General features: G+C 40.8%; 1 protein-coding gene across 1 annotated transcript; it reads right to left on the reverse strand.

Annotated features, from left to right (window-relative positions):
* Nucleotides 1-1,487: 1,487 nt before the first annotated feature.
* ano9b (anoctamin 9b) lies at nucleotides 1,488-16,349 on the reverse strand. Its single transcript, XM_027017669.2, has 24 exons — nucleotides 16,130-16,349; nucleotides 13,742-13,813; nucleotides 13,238-13,375; nucleotides 12,969-13,108; nucleotides 12,768-12,817; nucleotides 10,047-10,105; nucleotides 9,821-9,906; nucleotides 9,550-9,684; nucleotides 9,264-9,357; nucleotides 9,112-9,172; nucleotides 8,931-9,013; nucleotides 8,405-8,509; nucleotides 7,651-7,815; nucleotides 7,304-7,340; nucleotides 6,947-7,058; nucleotides 6,709-6,766; nucleotides 6,464-6,561; nucleotides 6,012-6,208; nucleotides 3,873-4,025; nucleotides 3,507-3,654; nucleotides 3,102-3,224; nucleotides 2,815-2,908; nucleotides 2,322-2,434; nucleotides 1,488-1,922 (listed from the first exon to the last, which is right to left on the reverse strand). Exons 1-24 carry the CDS (start codon nucleotides 16,148-16,150, stop codon nucleotides 1,880-1,882), a joined length of 2,385 nt encoding a protein of 794 aa, XP_026873470.1. The 5' UTR covers nucleotides 16,151-16,349; the 3' UTR covers nucleotides 1,488-1,879.
* Between the last annotated feature and the right edge of the window lie 360 nt (nucleotides 16,350-16,709).

Genomic DNA, 16,709 nt, shown 5'->3' on the forward strand with positions numbered 1-16,709 from the left:
TATTATTTGGGAGGTAGACCATTTTCTACATTGAATTAACACTGACACGGTAGTGGCATTGTTGTTATTTTGAGCTGGTATGAGTATCAGGCACAGCAGTGTTGGGCGTTTTTGCAAAGATCATTTTCACTGCTGGGTTGAGAGTGGTCTACCACGCAAAAACATCCATCAAACTGCAAGAAAGTAGTCAGAAACTGGCCAACACAGACTGTGCAGTGCAATAGACAGACTATAGACTAACTGTGCTGCTAAAAGGTGTGCCAACATGGAAGGCAATTCTATTTAAGTGGCTGGTAAGTGCCTCTGTCAGTTAAAAAGCAACTACGATGTAATTAACCAAACTAGCAGTAGATTATTCTGACTTGCACACCACAATCAGTGTCATAGTAAACTAGTATTTTGACTTTCTAACAAGAGGTATAGAACTTTAAATAAAGAGCCATATGTTTTAAGGTAAAATCACCATATAAGGTCAAATAAATATAGAAGAAATATAACAGTACACTAATACGCATGTTGACACTTTATCATTCCTCCATGTTGTATATTGTATCATGGACTTAAGCAAAATTATTTCCTTACAAAAATTGCAATAAGACCTTTTCTGTGTGAACATAACATATTTAGTTAACAGCTATATCACCTGGAATATTATAAAGTAAAAAATACCACGTCATAGAAAAGTTTCAATGAAACATATTACTGATTTGTCTATTCATGTAGTAGGGAAATAAGGTCTCCTTAAAAATGAGAAGTTTGCAGTAAATGACATGGTATTTAATGATGTAGTTACAACGAATAGTTAAGACAGATTATGTGTTTGCATTTGATATAACCATACATCATTTAAAAATGAAATATCCAGAGCTGTATGGGATCCTGTCAATGCTCTACAATAACAGTAAGCTTACGATTTCACACTTTCACATTTTCTGTAATATGTAGCTTTAAACACACAGCACAGCCATAATTTAGTTCTATTTAAACAATCCAATTCTGTCCCTTCATGTGCACAATCATAAATTACACTTACAGCATAAAGATTCAACCTAGTAAAAAGCAAAGGCAAATGCGATAAATCTGCTGATGGCACTGCGTTATGCTTTCCATTATATGGCTACCATTCCAGACTGGCCACCACTGCCACCAAGAGGAGAAAACCTGAACTGCATCCGGTTTAAAGGAAAGCAGGCAGGTGTAAGGCTGCTTTTTAGTGAGTTATTCTCACCTTAGCCCTTGGTCCTATGGCAGATAAAACGTCTCTGTTGTGACGAGGCCATCATAAACAAACTACAAACAACTCCCCCAAGAATTCAGATTAAATTACCATCACTTCAATTAAGACAGCAGAGAGCAATGGCATGTGCCAGCCTAATCAGCAGCCACTTAAACTTGGACCCCAGAATCCCCTCAAATTACAGGGCAAACCATGGGCCTCCATACACTTGCTCCATCCTCGCACCCCCCCCCCCCCCCCAAAAAAAACCTAATGTGTTGTAAGAAAACCGAAGGGAAAAAACAACAAATACAAACAAAACACTAAGCTTCAGCAATGCTATGCTAAGTTTGTTGACAAAAAAACATGTTCATTCACAATGTTTAAATAGCATTTTAAATACTTCACATGTTTAAAAATGTAATGAAAGATTTTTTTTATTTTTTTTTTTACAAAACAAGCCTTTAGACTATGAACTAAAATGAAATCAGTAGAAAGGCCGGTTAAGGCATGGCAGAGGGGTGCTGGACCCCAACCAAGTCACAAGGAATGGCTTAAAACGCGTTCTCTCACGCTCTTTCCCTTCTGCTTACACAGACAGGATGGAGTCTTTAAAGAGGCCTAGCCTCTAGCTTTAAGGGGGAGACATCAGACCTTCAAGGATTAAACATCTGTGGACTTGCTGTCAAATCTTTCAGCTATTTCCCTGAAACAGTAAAATAGAAAGTCCACTCAGACTCATGGACAGGAGTCCAAATAAAGCAGCAGAACAAAGTGTTTCTCAGTCATCATCATAGTACTGGCCTTCAAAACACTGAGACTGCAGAAGACTGCAAATTACAAACAAGCTCTGCAACAAATCTCAACTTTTCCTTATATGTTGCAAGTATGCTAACAAATTTCAGATGTTCCAGTATTATCTGGGTTATGATGTATTACAACATTTACAACTAAAATAACTCTGGTTTAAAATAATGCAGGCTAATCCTAAACCACTTTCAGAGCATGCATTCATCAGTGGGCCTTTGGTACATTGCAAGGCACAATCACAAGTTGCAGAATTATTATTGCCCTAGTCTATAAAAGATGCATTTGAATTACTCACTGCAGTTCATGCTTCAATCTGGTCAGCCTGTCATGAAGGTTGTGGTTCTTCACTCGAATCGGGTTGTCTGGCACAAACCAGGCAATGAGGAACTTGCACAACAGTATAACATGCTGCAGATGAGACAGAGGGCAATACACCAAAGAAATCACATCTACTGGAGAGATGAAGAACCCTAAAATGTAACATTCAGAAATGTAAAAGTGACATTGGATTAAATGTAGTGAGTGGAATTTAACATAATTCCATTGGGGTAATATGCCAATTTACACTGGAAGCTTTCAGAATTATAATAATTCATGAGTTATCATTGGATCACATTTATCAAATGTCAGATTAAGAAGGCTGCTTTGGGATCAGCTTGTACTTGTACTTGCTAAATCTACAGGAATTTAAACAGGAACAGCTGATCCCAAAGTACTTGCCTGTACTGCTAAATTTCCCAGTAAGCACCTTATACTCATGCTGCTGTGTCCAGGCCTAACTAACGTACCTCAAACAGGATGACAAAGGCAAAGCGTGCTGCTAGTATGAGCCAGAACTGGGAAGTGAGACTGTGGTCATCATCATTGCGGTAGTCCCTATAGCTGAGGAACAAGGACACCTGTTTACCCAGGCTGTTCGCCATGCATCACCTACTTCTGCTAAGTGCATTGCAACCTTACGCATAAAGAAGCTATGCCAGAGCACATGCACTAGCTTCAACTTTAGCACCTGTGCCCTTTTGCACCTAAGGCATGGGAGTGAACATTTCTTTGTAGGAATCATAGACAGACTCACCTGCACTGAGTGACGTTCAACCCACTGGGTGTTATCATCTGGGAGGGCACGAAGTCTCTGCGCACACTTTCTTCTGACATGTACGCAGTGCTGAGAGTGTACGCAATGAAGCCCTCCATACACCTGATAGAAACAGCTACATTTAACAAATTGGTTTCTCTACCACCACTCCAGATACACACAGCCTGTAAGAATCTAGTCCCTACATATCAAGCCTCATTTGTCAGATGTCTTTTTAAAGCAAACTTAGTGTGTATTACATAGCTGTAACTCTTGTAGCAGATTAGAGAGGAGCTTTGTGTATACCTCAAAATAATGCAAACCCCACAAAAGATAGCATATACACATATAAAAACCCATAAAACCCCCACAAAGACATAAAGGGGTCAAAGTTCTCATACTGACTGGATATCTGTGGATGTGACATTAGCACATGGTCCATAATGGTAGCGATAAACGAGGCGAGGGACAAAATCTGAGGAGATGCCGATCACCAGTCCATTGGCAATGACTGCCATAACTCCAATGACTTCCAACACAGGAGTCCATACACCTGAGTATCTCACACACACACACACACACACACACACACACACACACACACACACACACACACACACACACACACACACACACACACACACACACACACACACACACACACACACACACACACACACACGAGGCAGTATGACACTATAAGCACTGACAAATACTTTGTCTGTCTTTTGCCAGCCAGTACATGCACATTTGCCCATAATCGCAGCTCACCAATGTCATTGGCTTTGTTTGGCACAATGCGTCGGCCCAGACGCAACATTTTGATGGCATCCAGTCGGATCTCAAATATGTTATTGATGAGGGCAAATAATGGAGCCAGGGGGAATGCAGCCACGAAGATTGTGGTGAAACTGAACTGAATAACTGTGGAGAAGAGAGACCAGGTTAGGTGCAAATCAAGAGTTTGAACAGAGTTTGGCGAACAGTGATTTTGCTTCCTGCAAAAAATACCTGTTTATTATGTATCTTTGCATGCTGAATCCAATATGTCTTCAGAATGTATCATCACCCATAGTTTTTTGTATGTCATTATGTATAGTACAGAAAAGCTGTACCAAGGAAAGTGGATTCCCTCTATGTTTGCAGACTACTACTTCACACTGAAGACGGATGTTCCCGAGTCCAAATGTAGGCAAAAATCATACACTGCACATTTTAGATCTACGTTTGAGCATATTTTAAATATAATAACATTCTCATTTATGAATAAGTAATATACATTGTGTCACCGGACGCTCCCCCCCACAAGTCACGTGGTATGGCCTGCTGCGTGCAGGGGGCAGTTCACCTTATTTGTAACCACGCCCTTTGTAATTGTATGCACCTGCACGGGGTTTAATGTCGTGTCTTGAGATTTAAATCTCGGATAGTGTCTACTGTGTTGGTCATTGTTAGTCTGCTGTTAAATGTAAAACTTGTATGTGATCTTCGTTCAATGTTCTTTTAGTCTGTGTTTCGTTAAGTGTATGAGTCATGTCTTTTGTTAACGTTATGTATGAGTGCCACCGGTCTTCGTGTTTTCTGTTAATAAATGTTTCACTTCATCGAGGGAGTCTGTGCGTCCTGCTCCACGCCAATTGGCACTCGGGCCAGCAGAAACGTTACACATTGAGTGGCTATTGTATTAGAGACACCTGCCCTTTCATGATTGGAGACTTCCTGTATGGAAATTAAGACATGTGACCCCAGAGTGCCACATAAAATTAGGTGAGTGAGTTTGAATGAGGCATGGTCTTCGGTACTAGACTAGTTAGAGCCAGAATTTCAACAACTATCAAATTTGTGGGGTTTTCTCATGCAAAAGTGTCAGGAGTATAATGAGTGTTGTCAAGAAGGGACAAGCAAATTGCAGCTGAATACCATACTTGCACTCCCACTAACGGGTCCAAATGCACAACTCATCATTCCTTAGCACGGATGGGCTATAATAGCAGACGACCAGTTTAAGTACCATTGCTGTCTAAGGGAAACAGAAAGGAAGACTCCAGTGGACAAAAAAAGCACAACAATTGCATCAGTGAGCGGTGGAGAAACATTGCCTGCTCAGATGAATCCAGATTTGTTGCACCATGGTGGTGGAAAGGGTCAGAATTTAGCACAAGCAACATGAATCGCCAAACCCTTCCTGTCAGGTGTCAAAGTCCTCTGATAACTGCAGATGGACATTTGGACAGTAGGCCTTACCTAAGCATTGTGGCTGACCAAGTTCATTTATTCATGGCAGCTGTTTACTCTGTGGCAGAAGACACTTTCAGCAGGACAATGCACTGTGCCACAAGAGTCATGGCCATGGATTGGTTCCAGGAACATGACACTGAGTTTTCTTTGCTTTCTTGGCCCTCACAGTCCCCAGATCTTAATCCTGCAGAGCATCTCTGGGAGGAGGAGGAACAGGCTGTCCGGAGCATGTCAGTCCTCCATCTAGTTGGCAGCAACTATGTGAAGCTCTCCTGTTTGCATGGGCCAATATTCCTGCAGAATGATTTCATCACCTAGTGGAATTTGTGTCACAACAAACTGCTACAGTTGTGAAGGCCAAAGGAGGTCCACCAAATGCTTGTCTCTAATAAAGTGGCCATTCAGTGTCTAATTACTGTAAAATTTACTTAAAAACCACTTAAAAATTTACTTAAAAACCATATGTGATAGAAAAATTCTAAAAATGTAAAACGTACTTTAAAGTCCACCTATTTTAGTTTGTTAAACAAACAAATATGTTCAAATTTTGTTGCCTAGTGAAATTGGTCACCTCTGTTTATACCGGTTAGGTGAGAGTGAAATGCCAAAGGGAGGGCAAAAAACCACAAACTGGGAAGAGTGGAAGTGTGCGAGTGGTGTTTAAACACCTACCCATTTCCAAGTATTCATTAAACAGGCTAAATGCATCAACAGCACTCAGATTGTAATTTCTCAGCCAATCACGGAGGTTGCAGATTTCACACAGGTTCACATCGGGACCTTCATTTCGACATGCCTTCCTGTAGCAGTTCCCACAGTTTCTGAGCTCCTTTTTAAATGCTGTCCTCTTCATAAAGCGTTTAAACCAGCTGGGGAGAAAAGGGGGTGGAGGTTGAGTTCAAACAGTCAAAACAGGAAAATAAACCAACATCTGAGAAGCAGAACTAAAACGCCAACATCACACGAAAATGCCTAGAAATGCCAAGAAACAGTGTTGATTAAAATAGACTGTATATAAAGGCACGTCCATATACATTCAGGATTCCTGAAGTGTGGGTTAGCACAACTCAGGCGTAGAGTGATACAGAATGTTGCTCAGTAGTACTTATGGAAACAGGGCTTACGGCACAGTGAACTCAATGATGTTGTTGACGGTTTGTTTAAGGAGCATGATGACGGCCATCTGGATGAAGAGGTCAGTGAGACAGCCACTGGGGTGACACTGGAACACGACAGACAGAGGAACTCAGCTGAAAACACTGTTGTCGCCCGTCTACTGTGGAAAACGCGACTACAGTGACAGTCACAGGCTACAGTGTACCAACATTAATTTCAAAATGGGTTAAGATTTAAATTGTATAAATCCTACCTCCTCCAGTCTTAATTTCCCTGCAATCCTCACATAATTTCCTGGGTAGCCATTTATCCTGAACAAAGGGCAAATAATCACTTACTACTACACATGCACTGGTAAATGGTTAATCTGTATATAGCCTGTACATCTAATCATATACTGTGGTGTATGTGCACAGGTTTCAGGAAATTATTTCAAGATCATTGAAGCCTACAGATGTGTATGAAGCCAGGTGTACACGAACATGCTTTACCTGCCCAGGAAGAAAGCCACGTAGATCAGGGAGGAGAAGAGTGTAAAAAACTGGAAGGTAAACATCTTCACAGTGAAGCTCCTCTCTTTAGCTGAACCTGAGCGAAGCTTCTCTGTAGGGCAGCACAGCAACAACATGAAGCCATACAGAATAAGGAACGCATTGCGGATTAGCCACAAAAATGTTCAGCTCACCTCTGCACATTGTAAAGCTACAAAGACATGTGACTCAGTGAAACAGCTCATCTGGAGTGTCAGAGCAGATCTACTCAATTAACACCGCTCCATTACTGAACACAGACCAAGTAGGGCATTTTAAGTTTAACGCAAGAAGAATTTCTCCCCTCACTCTACGTACCCATCTTAATCAGCTTTAAGGCCATAAATTTGTTCACCTGCAACAAGGACAAAATGTGACAAATTGCCATCAGCTTTTACTTTCCCTTTCAATGAATAAACAAGATTGTAAATAACACGTATTTTGATTTAATGGATACACTTTTACATGAATGGTGATCTGTTTTAAAAAACAACTGATGAAAGCAGTTTCTTATAGGTTTACACATATGGTATGACATGAGAATAAGGTAATTAATGCGACAAACTACTCAATGACTATCACAGGTCAGTCTTAGGACAATTTTCCCTTTATAACCCAGTGAATCTAATTATCAGTGACAGCCGTCCTGGGCCGGCTCTCCTTACGTGAGTCATGAACTGTATAATGAAGTAGTGTAGCACTGCTCCCAGCATCACAGATATCACATTGGAGTAATCACTCAGGAACTTCCATGGGGCCTCTGCCAGTACCGTGGCGGACCAGACCCGGAAGATCACCAGAACATGGGTCATGCCGATGATCAACAGCAACTACACAAAGCAGCACACAGGGGGTATATTACATGTCTGCTACAACCCAGTTACATATTACACTACAAGCTCTAGAGCACTTACAAATAATTAATGCTATGTACTGTGGTGCATTAAATAAGAAAGCAGTTGTAGGAAGATGTTATATTTGCTACTGAAATATCTATCTAGTAACAGCACTTGATTTTTTTTTATAGCTTTATATATTGAATTTTATTGTATTGCATCTCTCAATCTGGGTTTCAGTACTTACATGCTACTAGCAGTATCCCAATTTAATCACATTTGGACTCTAATGTGCTGCATATTTGTTTGGACTCTATTTGTGGTAGCTAAGGATATGTTTCTCTGTAGGGAACTAAGCACTTTTGTAGGTCACTTTGGATAAAAGTGTCTGCTAATAAACATAAATGTAAATTAACTACTTGTAGGTGACGGGAACGGCAGTCACATGACCCAAGATTGATGAATAACATACCACTCTTACACACACACCCACACACTCCATTGCTATACTCTCCCTTCCACATGAACCAAATGAACAAGATGTCTCAGCAATGTGAATGTGAATGCTTTGATATGTCCTTACCACCAGGGTGCCCAGCAGGATTACGAGGATGTTTTGCAGGTAAGCTCGCTTGTAGTCCTTGGGTTTACAGTGTGGGTCATTCACAATCATGAGGATAAGCTCCTCCTGTGGACAACGACACAGGCCCCCTGCTAAGATACGGCTGAGGAGTTTGCAGTAAACCAGTCGCTCCATTTATAAGCATCAACTCTACAGCCCAAATTGGACATTACTGTAACAGTGCAATAAGAGGATCTTATGTACTGTACATGATTGGGCCCCATTTTAACAGCTGGTCCTTATCCTCCGTTTGTGTGTGTGTGGGATGTAGCTCTGTAGAGTTCCCTGTTGGTTCATAACCCCTGCTCTGGCATGTCTAAGTAATTAAAAAATGGTATGTTCAAGCAGAGAGAACAATTGAGCTTGAAAACCCCCTGCTTTAATGCAGCCACTGAATAAAAGCCCATGCTGTCGCATGAACAAAAGAAATGGCATGTCTTTTGGAGCAATTCCTGATTTTGGTGGGTTTAATAAAATGATACACCACCTCATCCTCGCACCAGTCGTACACATTCCACCGAGTAACGTGCAGCGATCGGTGCCTCTTCCACAGCTCCAGAAACACAGTGGCTAATTAAAAAATGAGAACACATTATCAGGCATCACCTATGGCCTGTAAATATTTATTAAAGCGTGAACACAAGAACCCAGGAACAAAAATCACATACCCCAAATAGCCATGAACATTGCAAAGGCTACAGTTCCTTCATTGTCAAACAGATGGCTCATCTAAACAATAAGAGTAGAAGAGAGACTGTTCATGCATCTTCTCAGTAAGAAAGCCCAAAAGCAAGTGGAACTCTGGATTTGGATCTCCTACCTTGGCATATCCACAGGTGTCAGACAGTTGCCACACTTGACACTTTTTGTCACAGCTTGGGCACATAATAATGTTGGACTCACAGACCTCTTTTCTATAATGCATATGCACACACAAACACATCTGCATAAATGAAGATCCATGCTGTTTTACTATCTTTGGTTTTTTTTTCCCCCTCCAGATTTTGACAAATAATAAAACACACACGCATGTGCACCTACATGGTTGTTAGCATTTTGAGCCTCTCGGGTGAACAAGGCGAGCGGTAGCCTTTCGAATCACTCACATGAGCGGATCTGTACTGAAGAAGGCGATGGCGTAAAGGAACACGACCACACCGATGATGGCTGCTGGGATCAGCATGAGTGTGTACCAACCCAGCCACAGAAAATACAGCGCCACCTTCTCACCAAAATAGTCCCTAAAAGAACATCCACATTTGGTCAGCAAGTCAACGTGAGAAGGAGAGTATGTACATATATGGAGGTTGGTAACGAAACATTTGTAAAGCTCCATAAGACAAGGAGGGAGCAGAAGGGCAGTAGATGAGCCCTTACCTGATCTGATCGATAGGTTGTAGAAATACATATCTTATAGCCCCCCAGTTGGCCCATTTTTTCTTCAGACGTTTTTGCTCTTTCTTCTACAGAGGTAATTACGTTAATGAGAGATGGTCCAGAGCCAAAACACTCAGCCACCTTGTTAAGACTAAAACACATAATTTAAATTAACCAATAAAAAAAATAAGCAAACAAGGTATTAAAGTTGATTCAAAAACCTTACCTCGTGGAGATAGAACAGGGTTTCAAACGCATCTTGCTTCAGGAGATCGCTTAGGCCCTCTGAAAGTGGTTAGAAGGCTTAAATGGTCAGTATGGAGATAAACTCTGCACACTGCATAAGCAGCATGAATGTTGCTCAGCATTAAAAGCTTTCAGAACTCTGAAAATAGAGGAAACTGAGCTGTATATCCCTGCAATGTCTGGACATTCTGAAAACTGGTTATATAGAGTTGTCTCATTCGCAATCAGATCAATCATTTTGCACAACTGTTCAGCCTGATGTGGAAGTCCAAAACACATATTATGGACAGCAATATGTCTGCTTTAGTCATTTTAGGAAATGTGAGATTTAACTCATCAGTCATGGAGACCGCTTCCTTCACAAATAATCACTGACAGTAATAAACATTTGGATTAGGCCATAAACAGGGAACATGAATGGCTAAAATAACCCACGATGATGCAATTGGCCAAAAACTATTTATATGTTATTCTTGATTCCTGTGCACACTGCCTATTTGCTAAATAAAGTATGACTGATTTTGATCCCAATATATGCCGATTCCAACATATACTGAAAAGGCAGACACTGAAATGAATTGACCAAATTCATTATATATACACCTAAAGTAAAATGTATCCTAGATGATTAAACCTTTGTGAATGCCATTTACATGTTGGGTGAAATCAGTCTTGATTCCCAGAGTATGTATTCTATTTTTACCATAACTGTTCAACAGAACAGAGTTTAGGGTGAAACAGGAATCATACTTCCAACTACTTATGGCAACAGCAGCAATGGATTTTAAACAACACAATAGGCATATATAAAAGACATTTTTGTGTTATTCTCATTTAATACAGCTCGCCCGGAATATGGTATGGTGCTGCTTCAGCAATTCCTGACTGGGGACTTCAAGCACTCAATCTAAATGACAATCTCCAGTCAAGTAGCCACTTGGGTTCAAGTTAAGGCTGCACAATAGTGTGTATGCTGATCGTTATTGGTCCACAGGTCTTTGCAAATATTAGTGAAGGGTGCAATATTTACAGTGAATACAAAAGGCTTTAAGACCCTTTCCCACACATTTCAGATTCTCTTCCACATGTTGGTATGTGTTAGACTGATTTGAAAATGCATTCAACTCATTTTTTTAAGATGTACATACAATACTCCACAATGACAAAGCAAAAACATGACTTTGGAATGATTTGTAAATATATTAAGCCTATTCATTTATTACTTGGTTAAAACACTTCTATCAGCAACAGGGAATGTTCCTACAAGCTGGGCACACCTTTCAGTTTGACGTTTCTACCGTTCGTCTTGGCAGAACTGTTTAAGCTCAGCTAGGCTGGATGGGCAGAGTCAGTGCAAAGCCACTTTCAGGTCTTTCCAGATTCTCTGTTGTGTTCAGGACCAGACTCTGGCTGGGCCACTCCAGGACTCCCACAGAGTTTTTCCTGAAACCACTCCTCTGTTTTCTTGGCAGTAGGCTTCAGCTCGTTGTTTTGTTGAAATGTCTCAGCCTGAGATCTTGAGCCCTCTGGAAGGCTTTAAACCAAGATTTATCCATGTTTTTGTGCATCCATCTTTCCCTATATCCCTAATCTATAATGCTGCCACCAGCATGTCTGACTGTAGGGATGGTATTATGTGATACTCAGTATCTGGTTTCCTCCATAAACACCACTGGGAATTTAGACCAAGTAGCTCAATATTAATCTCATAAACCCAGAGTATCTTGTGTCTTGAGGTCTGAGAGTTGGTGGAGTACCTTTTCAAGGCTCTTATGTGCCTTTAAGTGAGGAATGACTTATGTCTGGTTAATCTACCATAAACCTGTGACTGATGGGGTGCTTCACTGTCCTTCTGTTAGATTCTTCCATCTCCACAAAGAATCCCATTGATAGTGACCACTGGGTTCTTGATTACATGTGTAAGGCCATTAGTCCCCTTTTTTTTCAATTTGGCTGGACAAGCATATCCAGGAAAAAATCCATTTCATTTGAGAATGACTGAGGCTACCATGTGCTTATGCAAATTTAATGCAGTAGAAATGTTCTTTATCCTTCCCCAGATCTGTGCTTTGACACAGTCCTTTATCACAGGTTTGCAGAGAATTCTCTCAACGTCATGGTTTTGTTTTCACTCTGATATACACCATCAGCTGTCAGACTTTACTTAGATACTTGTGTGCCTTTCCTAAAAATGTCCAATTACAGGGGTACTCCAATCAAATTGTAGAAGCATTTCAGGGACAATTCACAGAAGATACAGCAGAGCTCAATTGCAAGTCTTTCAGTTTTAATACATTTACAAACAAACATTCCAAAAAATATTTTTGGTTAGCTGTTATGGATTATGGTGTAGATTGATGAGAAAAAAGATGAATCCATCTTAAAATGAGTTTAAAACATACCAAAATGTGGAAAACTTGAAAGGGTCTGAAAATGTTCCATATGCACTTAATATTAGCCCTGTAATCTTAGTGTGTGTCTTAAACATCCTGACAATTCTCAGATGTTCCACAAGTGATCTGTGGGTGTTTTAAAAATTCTCAGCATTGACATGATCCCACAAATATTTTTATGTATGGTCAAAATAATGTCAAAGTGAAACTGAAGTTAGACTCGAGAAGAGTGATGCTGAATGCTATATAGAGCATTTAGACCCAATACAAGGGGAGAAAAAGATGACAGCAGAACAGACTTCACTCACCTCCTGTCCCAATGAATGTGTGGTACAAGACAAAGTGGCAAACCCTTATCCTGCAGAAAGCAGGATAAATATTTACAAAGTCTGTATGCAACATGTGCTTGCATAAACATACATACACACACACACACACACAGGCATGAAAGACAATGCACAAAATGTACTGTATAGCACAGGTGCAGGGATACTTTTACTCTTGCTCACCTGGTGATGTGTGGGATACAGTCTTTCTGTTTGATACTCCAGTTGCAAGAATCAGACACCTTCAGCAGATACTTAAACTTTTCAAAGATCTCCTCTGGGGCACGGATTCCATAAAACACCTTGTTATCATGCATGATTTTCTGTTGTGTATAATGCAGAGTAAGGTAAGGTGCATGTACTGGGGCTAAACATTTTATGACTAGACCCGGGTAGCAGTTTATGCATTTCTTTATTCATGGACGTCATGACTGAGACATAAAGAAACTCACTGTGACTTTCATTTTCTTTGACTTCAGCTCATTTATGAATGCCTCCCGTTTCTTGAACATTGGATCCACCTCGTCTTCATTTAGACAAGCGACCAGGATACAATCAAATAATCGAACAGCAGGCTTGTGGGCTTTGGGCTGAAGAAAGTAAACAAAGGAAAATCTCAACAACACCACTGCACCACATCCATAATTTATTGGCAGTAATGCAAAACAGTGGCTATCATGAAGTCCTTTTTTGTCTGTGGTTTTAGAGTGGAAAGCTGTTGCTTTGGGAACTGACAGGAAGCCTAGATAAGGCAGACGAAATGGCAAGACTAGAATGAACTGCGATTCTCGGTTTGGGGCTGGCTTGTGAAAATCCCATGACTGCAGCACTGTTAGCAGAACTAAAGAGCATGACTTAAGAGACACAAGGCTGGTTCCACTTCTTGGTGGAAGGGGTGAAACTGTCAGTACCACCCACTCACGAGGAACTTTTATGTTGTAGTATTAGTTTCTTACCATTTCAGATAATAGGGGCTCTCTACCATTATCCACTCCCTCCTTACTCCTCACCTGGAGCTCCAAGTCATCCTATAGTATACAGGAACCAAAAAGCAGTTAAATTAGGTCTTGTTCACAAAATATCACTCACATGACAGGCACCAAACAAGTTAGAGCGGGGGGTGGGGTGGGGTGGGGTGGGGGGGGTTGAGGAGGTTTGGGGGTGGAACAGGGGGACAGTTTCTGTTCCAACTCTCCAACTCTCAGTGTCTTTATGCATAATAGTCTACATCACATCTTTTTAATGGACATGCTTATGAGTTTTAAATCCTTGGTGGTGAGTCCTTTTCTGTCTGATGACCATGAAACTCGTTATGACATTACGCTCAGCATAATTTTGATGCAAATGTCTAACTCCCTCCCCTACAACCTAGTGCCAAGCCACATTAAAATGCCACTGAAAAAGAAACTAAAACTGTATATGATTTCTTGCTAAAACATTCTTTAGTCTCATTTATTAAATTATACAATCTCATTTCTCATTTGAATCAAATAAGAGTAAAATAACATTGTTACATGCAAATAGTGTCAAAGGTAAACAAATGTCCTTAATTATCATAAAAATAGACTTATATGTGTTTAGACACACTTGCTCCAACATGACAACTGCCAACTGTCAACCATTTTTGTTTTCTGTGGGCTGTGGGAATACATAGGTGTGGCTCTTTCAGTTTCTTTGAAATCATGGCAAGAGAAAGAAATAAAAACGAATCACTGAGTGTAAAGATCTGGACTAGAGAACATTATTTTAAGGCAGTGGGACAAGAAAACATCAAGTTTCCCCTCTTAAATGGAACTCTATGGATTACAAACAGCGGACACACTCTGCTCCCATTGGTATGACATAGATACATGTCCTGACAGGGCCCTCTCTGAGCTGAGGCATGCTATTTGTGCTATAAGCATGTGGCTTTTGTGTGAGTGAGTGAGTGAGAGAGAGAGAGAGAGAGAGAGAGAGAGAGAGAGAGAGAGAGAGAGAGAGAGAGAGAGAGAGAGAGAGAGAGAGAGAGAGAGAGAGAGAGAGAGAGAGAGAGAGAGAGAGGTGACAGCAAGAAAGCAAGTTTCTAAGAACAGCTCATCTCCCCTTCACAATTCCTCATGAAAATATAACATATTTCTATAAACATAAACTAGTTTAACTAGTTATCTCACGTCACTTCGATCCTTTATTGTTATTCTTATTTTGATGTTTACAATAACATGTAAACGGAATTTGTTTCACAAAACACCGACTTCCCCAAAACTTCAGATTTTTTGACAAAGCAGTGCAAGCGATGTAAGAGATGACCACGTTCCGTTTAACTTGTTTCTATAGCAAGAATTCTTTCATTGCTAGTGCTAATATTACACCAACATTCACACCACAGCACATTAAAGACTCATATACAAGTCAGCACACAGCAGGCTAAACGCTGTGCGGGGAGATTCGGGGGCTTGCTTGACACTTAGAAACATATTTAGCAATACAATCACCAATACTTCAAAAATGTCACGGACAGTCATCAGTCAGGAATAATGAATCACTAGCTTAATGACAGCCTAAAATTTCACTGAGTATGGCGGATAGGCTTTCTGTATTTTAAAATATGTTTACCCGCTTAAGGTTTTCTGAACATGGTGCCTACTACGAAATGATCCATTGAAAAAACAACTATTAAGTTAACAAATAAAGATTCAGGAGTACAATAATTCATTTATATACTAATATATTAACTAAAATATAACGTCAATGTAATTATAATTGTAAAACAGGAAAAAGCCTTTATGGCGAGAGCAAACAAAACGTCAGAAGAAAATCCTGCCACGTTAGGATGTGGCAGAAATCGGTCAGGTACGACGGAAACTCACTAATAAACCGTCTCCCACCTTTCCCTGCTATCAGGCAATACATGTCAAATACTCACATGAACATTTAGTCGTGACAAGTAAAATGAAACATGTATTTAGCCTGAATGAAATAACGCCATCTGGATAATTAACATTTGTAAAAGAACACCAATCCAAATGTGCTCAACTCCGAACAAGTGTGCGCATTGCTGAAAACGGCGGACATTTGACACCCAGTAACATTGTCGGTGTCCGCAATCTTTCCCGTCAGAGAGAAATAACAAGTGCATGTCTAAAATCAGTGGCCCAAATTCATCTCCATCGGTTCGAATTGCGATGGCTTGCATCTCGACACGCAAGTTAGTCAGATGTCGAGGTGTAGGCGTCCTTAATGTCGTAGGTGCGCGCACATCCATTGTTGACAAAAACCATTTGGTCTTTATTGTGCGTCTTAACCTTAAAAGGCGCCTGGAAAGAAAAGAAAATTAAACAGGTATAACATACTGTCTTTTCCCTTACCTCTCGCTCTTTGTAAACCATAGCGCGGTATTTCTTCAGTCCAGCTAAAACGCGACGATCCGCTGAAATGTTCGCTTCACGTCTCCGCTCTCGTTGACATCGCCGGGGACGGTTCAACCACCGCCGGGGAACGTGAAAATGAAGCGTTTCAGCATCAAAAAGAAGTTTGCTGCGCGTTGCACTTCCGCGTCCCCCGGAAAAACCCTCGCGCAAAGGTATGCGCGCGCGAAAAACCAGCCTACCTGTTGCTGAAGAGCGCGCCGGTACGCTTCTGAGACGTCATACCAAATTACTTGGGAGGGTGGAGCGGATTAAAATATGACTGTAACAGATGGCAGGAAACGTCGGAAGAAACGTAATGCAGGTGCAGGACATTGTCACTGGGCATTCGTTCCTGTTTACAATATCCTAAGATGATACTAGTCTACCTGGTCCCTACGTGCACGTTTTAGGGACACCTATCATACTTGCGGGATTCTAAATGCACAATCACCGGGCATTTGTTCGCATACACAATTTGTCAGCTACCCTCTACCACGCTTATCAACAACACAGTAATAGCACTGACTTCGTAGTGGTA

This window comes from Electrophorus electricus, chromosome 21, assembly GCF_013358815.1.
Source record: "Electrophorus electricus isolate fEleEle1 chromosome 21, fEleEle1.pri, whole genome shotgun sequence".
Taxonomy (NCBI): domain Eukaryota; kingdom Metazoa; phylum Chordata; class Actinopteri; order Gymnotiformes; family Gymnotidae; genus Electrophorus; species Electrophorus electricus.